The 6938-nt window shown below is 34.7% G+C and overlaps 1 protein-coding gene across 17 annotated transcripts; it reads left to right on the top strand.

Annotated features, from left to right (window-relative positions):
- The first annotated feature begins 543 nt into the window (after positions 1-543).
- Positions 544-6172, top strand: LOC107901826 (putative protein FAR1-RELATED SEQUENCE 10). Of its 17 annotated transcripts, XR_005915041.1 has the most exons (9): positions 544-720; positions 935-2040; positions 2128-2571; positions 2666-3220; positions 3519-3582; positions 5092-5154; positions 5227-5355; positions 5505-5699; positions 5854-6172. XR_005915041.1 is itself a non-coding variant. In XM_016827983.2 (5 exons), exons 2-5 carry the CDS (start codon positions 1021-1023, stop codon positions 3537-3539), a joined length of 2040 nt encoding a protein of 679 aa, XP_016683472.1. In that variant the 5' UTR covers positions 545-720; positions 935-1020; the 3' UTR covers positions 3540-3915. The 17 variants fall into 17 exon arrangements, 3 of the variants coding, with proteins under 3 accessions (XP_016683470.1, XP_016683472.1, XP_016683469.1); XR_005915042.1 differs by lacking the exon at positions 5092-5154; XR_005915040.1 differs by having other exon boundaries at positions 5092-5355.
- The last annotated feature ends 766 nt before the right edge of the window (positions 6173-6938 follow it).

Below are 6938 nucleotides of genomic sequence, written 5' to 3'. Positions count from 1 at the left end.
AATAAATTAAAAAATATGTATACTTAAATAACACTAATATAAGTGAAACTTAACAAGCAAATGCTTATAAAATAATAATAAAATTAATAATAAAATAACAATTATATAATATCTAAATAATAACAATAAAATAGTAGCAATATAATAATGAAATGGTAATAAAATAGTGAGAAAACAATAAGAAAATAGCAGCAAAAAAATAAAAAAACAAAAAAAAAGTTTTTTTTTTTGCAAATTCGGGTCGGGCCTAGGCAAAAAAATTTTACCTGAGGTTTGACTTATCTTCTAAATGGGTCTTATTTTGTTTTATCTAAATCTAATTTTTTGATCTACATTTTTATTTAAACCCTTTCACTTTTCGGATGGACCTTCGGGCCGGGTCAGGTCCACAATTTATAGATAATTTAAAAATATATTTTGATATAAAATATTGTAATCTTAAAATATTAGAACCCTTTTCTGGGCTTGAAGACATCTTTATAGCATTGACAACACGGTCGAACCATGTCGGCCCAAGAACAATGTCCATGTTGGCTTAATGGTGGATTTTTTTTCCGGTAATCTGCAAGGACTTTTTCATAATACGAGGGAAAAGGAAAAGAAAAAAGGTAGACCGCGAGCTGGGGACGCAGAAGAACAAGCACAAGCACAAGAAGGCTTAAAGCACTTTACGATTGTTTTAGTGTCCGTTGATCTTCACTGCTTTAGCCATTTTGTTATGTAAGTTTCTTTTTGTTGAAGTACTGGTCTTTAACATTTTATTATTTCTAGTTTCTCTTGTTTTTTTTCCCTTACTTTCACTCTTAAATTTTTCCAGCTAGTAAGCTATATATCTTAGCTCCAATGGGTAGCTTCTTAATTTAGTTGTTTTTGTGTTCTTTTCTTGAAAAAGGAATCCGTTTTAATTCTTGTTTATAATTCTTGTTTCTTAAAGGGTTTATGCTGTCAGGTTTTGGGGGAGTCTAGGATTGCAGTGACATTGATTGTACTTGCATATATATTTCAAATTGATTATATACAATGGCATCCGTTGCATCGAAAAACATGTGGCTAAGAAGGCAGCAATGCCCATGTGGTGACTGGAAATGTTATGTAACATATGAAGGAGATGCTGAAGAGACATCCATAGTATCCCAGATTGTAAAAACTGAATCACTTCAGTCCCAAGACATGGTTGCTCCTTATGTTGGAATGGTGTTTAAGACCGACGATGATGCTTTCGAGTATTATGGAAATTTTGCTAGGAAAAATGGGTTTTCCATTAGGAAAGAGAGGTCCAGACTGAGCCCCCAATTGGGGATTTATAAGCGTGATTTTGTTTGCTATCGTTCCGGGTTTGCACCGGCAAGGAAAAAGCTTTCTGGGGAACACCATAGAGATAGGAAGTCTGTACGGTGTGGGTGTGATGCTAAGATGTACTTGTCCAAGGAAGTAATAGATGGGGTTTCTCAATGGTTTGTTGTACAGTTTAGCAATGTTCATAATCACGAGCTTTTAGAGGATGACCAGGTCCGTCTCTTGCCTGCATATAGGAAGATTAATGAGGCAGATCAAGAGAGAATTTTACTACTTTCAAAAGCTGGGTTTCCTATACATCGTATAGTGAAGGTTTTGGAGTTGGAAAAAGGCATTCAAGGTGGGCAATTGCCTTTTTTGGAGAGAGATGTTAGGAATTTTGTTCAAAACCGGAAGAAAGTGGTTCAAGAAAATGATGCTTTGCTCAATGAGAAAAGAGAAAATGATACAATGGAACTTCTTGAGGCATGTAAAGCAACAAAAGAGGCTGATCAAGATTTCGTTTATGATTTTACAGTAGATCAGAATGATAAGGTTGAGAACATTGCTTGGTCATATGGTGTCGCTGTTAATTCATATGCCTTGTTTGGTGATGTTGTTTATTTTGACACCACTTACAGATCAATCACATATGATATGCTTTTTGGGGCATGGTTTGGAATTGACAACAATGGTCAACCAATTTTCTTTGGTTGCGTTTTATTGCAGGATGAAACACTGCGCTCCTTTGCATGGGCTATACAGGTTTACTGCTTTAATCTTTTGTGTATTTTAAGTAGGTTTTGATGTATCTTATTTGTTTACAATTTTTCCTTTGCCCTTTTGGTGTAGACGCTTATCCGCTTCATGAAAGGGAGATGTCCACAGACAATTTTAAGTGATCTTGATCCACGACTTAGAGATGCTATAACAAGTGAATTACCGAGTACTAAACATGTTACATCTATATGGAACATACTTCCAAAGGTATCTAGCTGGTTCTCTCTTCAGCTTGGATCTCAATATGCAGACTTTAAATCAGAATTTGATGCATTGTATCGTCTGGAGAGTACAGAAGATTTTGAGCTACGATGGAATCAAATGGTTTCCATATTTGGACTTGGCTCAGATAAACATATCACTTTACTCTACTCTCTTCGTACATCTTGGGTGCTGTCATATGTGAGAGTTCATTTTCTTGCTCGAATGGCAACAACAGCCTATTCAAAGTCTGTAGATGCTTTCTTGAAAGGGATCTTCGGTGCTCAATCATGTTTACGTGGATTTTTTGAGCAGGTATGTTAATTACAAATGCTGTATTGTAATCCCTCAACTTGCTTTTTTCTTTTCTGTTTTTGATATGTTGGTTATTATTATGATTGGTTTTCAGGTTGGTATTGCAGCCAATTTACAAAATGAGCGACATCAAGAGATGCAATGCCAGTATATGCATATGAAAACATGCTTACCCATTGAAGAGCATTCACGGCAAATTCTTACACCCTTTGCATTCAATGCTCTACAACAGGAATTAATAGTAAGCATGCAGTATGCTGCATCTGAAATGGCCAATGGATCATATCTTGTGCGTCATTTCAGAAAGATTGATGGGGAAAGTCTTGTTATATGGATTCCAGAAGATGAACAGATTCACTGTTCATGTAAGGAGTTTGAGTCTTCTGGGATATTGTGCAGACATGCTCTTCATGTATTTATAGATAAGAACTACTTTCAACTTCCTGAAAAGTACTTTCTAAGTAGATGGCGAAGAGAAAGCTCTTTGATGTTTTTTGATGATCATTCTGTTCATGATAAAGATGATGAATGGTTTCAAGAGTTCCAGTCCTTAACTGAAACTTTATTTGCAGAATCATCAATTACAAAAGAGCGCTCTGATTATATTCGTAGGGAGCTGACAAAGGAACTTACAAGACTTCTCAATGAGGTTAGAGATATGCCTGAAAATGATGGAGCACCCATGGATTTTATGCTTACACCAACTGATTAGTTGCTGATTAGTTAAAGCCGCTCTTCAGAGTAAATAGAACCACCAGATACTACAATAACAAAAGTGATAACCAATTAAAAGTGTACCATGAAGATGATCATATTGTAGTTGGCTCTCTTTCAATTTCTACATGCAAGTGGAATGAATGCTATTTGAAAATGAGTGATAATCTGAAGTAGATACTGAAGAACATATTCTTGGATGGCTTTTGACAAGTCATTTTAATTCCCTTCAGGAAATAGACAATGGAATGTAGATCAGAATACAAGGATGTGAACTTTCATATGGTAGCCTGCAATGTGAGATTTCATTAAAGCATTCTTCAACTCTCCTATCATATTGAAAGTAATTAAATTTACTTTGCTGTTGCCTTCTCGTTTGGAGTATTTTCCTGTGAAAGTTTTTGTTTATAGTCTTTCCCTTTTTTCTCTCTCTCTCTCTTTTTTTTTTTTTTTTTGCTTACAGCTCATTTCGACAGTTGTGTTTATTTTATTCTGATGTGAAAGTTCTAAGTTGTACTTTTGTAGCTCATTGTGTCATATTGACAGTTTTCTTTTAAAACCAGACAACATCCTATTCATTTGTAAAATAAATGAGGTGAAAAACTACATGGTAGCACCATTTCTCCCATATTTTGCAGGGTGCCATACAGATCTAGTTTACTTTTTTTGGTAGCAGGAAAGGTCATTTGAGATTCAGCAAGCTTCTTGTCAAAGTTTTTGCATTTGCTTAATTTTCAGTTCGACTATTTTCTTCTCTTCATTAATCTTTGAATTGCTGAGTGTTCTTTGTCTTCCCCTGATCTTTTAGTTAGCTAATTTACTCTTAACCAATTTGTAGTTTGGATTTTCTCTCAAGTATCACAATTAATTGACACTGGAATTTTACGCCTGGTGTGTTTTAGCCTATTAGAATGTAGCGGCAATTTCATTTAGTGATGTTCTGTAAATCAGTTATATTATATTGATGACATAAAAGTGATGGTTTTAAGGATGATAGTTGATAATGTATGCAGACCATTTGAGTCAATTGGATGCTTATTGTGTGACTAATTTGAAAAGAGGCGACAGTCTTCCATCTGCCATCGAAATCCATGTGTCATGATGCCTTTGTGGGCAACACATGAAGCCAAAGATGGCAAGAAGACAAATCATTCTGTTTTTCTAATAATATTCCTAATTAGAAAATTTGTTTGGCAAGTATTTTATGCAATTAGAACTTAATTTTACTTTCCTTAATTGTAGTTTCTTATTCTACCAGATTAAAATCCCATGTAACCTTCATTTAAGGGGACAATTAGACAGAAATTATTTCAATTTATAGAGGTTTAAGATTCTCTCTTTCTGATGAGTCTAAAGTTAGGAGCTCTGTTCCATGTATTATTGAACAAAGGTTCGTCATGAGAAATATCTACGATGGTAGGTTTTATTGTGAATCGTTTGGTGATTTGATCCATAACCCATGATCATAATACCATGTTACTGAAATTAGTAATTAGATTTCTTTTCCTCTCTCCCTTTTATTGTGCCTTAACTGTGTGTTGATTTCCCTTGTTGAGAAATTGAAGATCAGTATAAAATCCTGTTTACTTTGATTTGGCTTGCCAAAATGTAATACTAGTAACAATTTTCACTATGTGCACTTTGAGCATGGAACATAGTGATAGTTCTTAACCCTCAAGTATCATAATAAGTCCATACTGGACAAGTTTGATAAATCATTGGTTTTCCTTTGCATTCTGGGGCTTTTATCCTAGGTGACAGTTTATCCACTACAGAGATGGTGATTAAGATGCATGATACATACAGATTCGTTGCTCTCAGGATGTATAACGGTTGAAGTTCATTGAGCCTATGTTACTTGGACTTGGTGTGAGTGTCCGCTACAGGTATGTATCCATTTATCCTAGTGGGATTTAATTTTTCTGGTTGAAAATGTTGCAGGTCAAAAGATGGGGATACTAATCTTCAGCATCAGTGATAAACCATCGAAAGTTGGGTTATCATGTTCTATATGGTGCCACCAGTTTCATCCCAGGCAGTTTCAGGTGAAATTTGACAAACATACACCATGTAAGTGTTCCACATCTTTTGTTAAGTTTTATATTTTCTCCACTTCGTGAATTTGTTGTTCTGTTTGAAGCATGCCGTTAATCTTAGCAATTGTTGTTGTTATTATTATTATTATTATTATTTCTTTTATTTCTTTTATGGTATTGCAGCTGATTGCAAGAATAATCTTTCTGAATGATGATTGAAAAGCGGATTGTCTCTGCCACCTGTATGTTTTTATGTCTGTTAGTGGTTTGGTTCAGCCTGACCTGAATAGTTTTCTTGGCCCTGCACAATCGAAGAGCCAACACGTTTTCACTATCTAGACCCGCATTACATGCCTTTCATGGAAATGGCCAAGATAGGTAAGGCAAAATTGTATTGATTTTGGTAGTGTAGCAAGTCATGCATATTCTTTTGCGAGAAGAATAGTTTATTGGTTTGATTGTTAGAACTGTTCCATACTGGAATTATTGATAATTATTTGGATGCTTCCTTTTTTTCTTTTGTCTCCACTAGCAGGACTGATGCTGCAACAAGCATGCTCTAGTTGGCAATGCTTCTCATGATGCCTGCCACTGTGTGATCCTTCTAGACAATCTCCCTTTCTCCATAACTGGTCTGCCTTTGCAGGTATGAAATTGAAATGATTCAATGTGAGTGTCATGGCATAAGGGTCCCTCGGCTGACAGCAGAGATTGTCCACTATATTTTGCTAAATAACATAAATAATAAACAAATAAATGGAAATGAAAGGTGCATAGATTTGTAGGCACATGATTGTGGGAAATGTTGAAATATGTGAAACCCATATATTTTGGGATATATTTTAAAGTTATTTAGGTAGATAAATCTTATTTAGATAGATAAATCTTAGAATAAATCATTTGAGATATTCTAGGAATATTTTATTTTATCTTTTAGTAGTTTATTAGAATAAGAGAATTATTTTCCCAATTAGGCTATGACTCTTTTCTCTATTTAAATTCAGTTGTTTAGTTAATAAAAGATAGAACAGTTTTATTAAATGCTCTCTTGAAAACTTTCATGGCATCTGAGCTAGATTATCTCTAGTAGCATCATGGTTAAAATAGCCTTTATTGGACATAAAAGATCCAGCAATCAAACAGAGGAAGAAAGTTTTACCGTTGAAACAACTAATGAAAATTATGAGGGTCAAAGTTCTCTAGAAGGGTCTCCATTCACTAAGGAACAACTAGAGCATCTACACAAGCTTTTTCAATCACTACAATTTCGGATGAATTCTTATCTTTCTAACTCATCCAATAATCCTTCCTCCTTTGCCCAATTAGGTATTAATTTTTTTTGTTTTTTTTCAGTGCCAAGCCTTATAAAACAAACACGTGAATTGTTGATTCTGGAGCTAGTGATCACATGACTAGTAGTTATTTTTTTTTTCAACTTACACACCTTGTGCAGGAAATAAAAAAATCAAAGTAGCTTCGTTCTCGGCAATAGCCGGGAAAGGCGCTGTTAAAATTTCGCCTTCATTGGTTTTACATAGTGTTTTACATGTGCCAAATTTAGCTTGTAATCTCATATCGGTCAATAAGTTATCCCAGTCCTCGAATTGTCATGTTATA

Source organism: Gossypium hirsutum, chromosome D06, assembly GCF_007990345.1.
Source record: "Gossypium hirsutum isolate 1008001.06 chromosome D06, Gossypium_hirsutum_v2.1, whole genome shotgun sequence".
NCBI lineage: Eukaryota > Viridiplantae > Streptophyta > Magnoliopsida > Malvales > Malvaceae > Gossypium > Gossypium hirsutum.
Note: the sequence above shows the minus strand (reverse complement) of the source record. Positions and strands in the feature narration are given on the sequence as shown.

What these genes read in the sequence shown, in the direction of transcription:
- LOC107901826 (XM_016827981.2), top strand. Translation starts at nt 1,021, where the DNA reads ATGGCATCCGTTGCATCGAAAAACATGTGGCTAAGAAGGCAGCAATGC. An exon ending in CCTTTGCATGGGCTATACAG is followed by an intron (nt 2,041 to 2,127) that starts GTTTACTGCTTT and finishes CTTTTGGTGTAG; the next exon opens with ACGCTTATCCGCTTCATGAA. An exon ending in TACGTGGATTTTTTGAGCAG is followed by an intron (nt 2,572 to 2,665) that starts GTATGTTAATTA and finishes ATTGGTTTTCAG; the next exon opens with GTTGGTATTGCAGCCAATTT.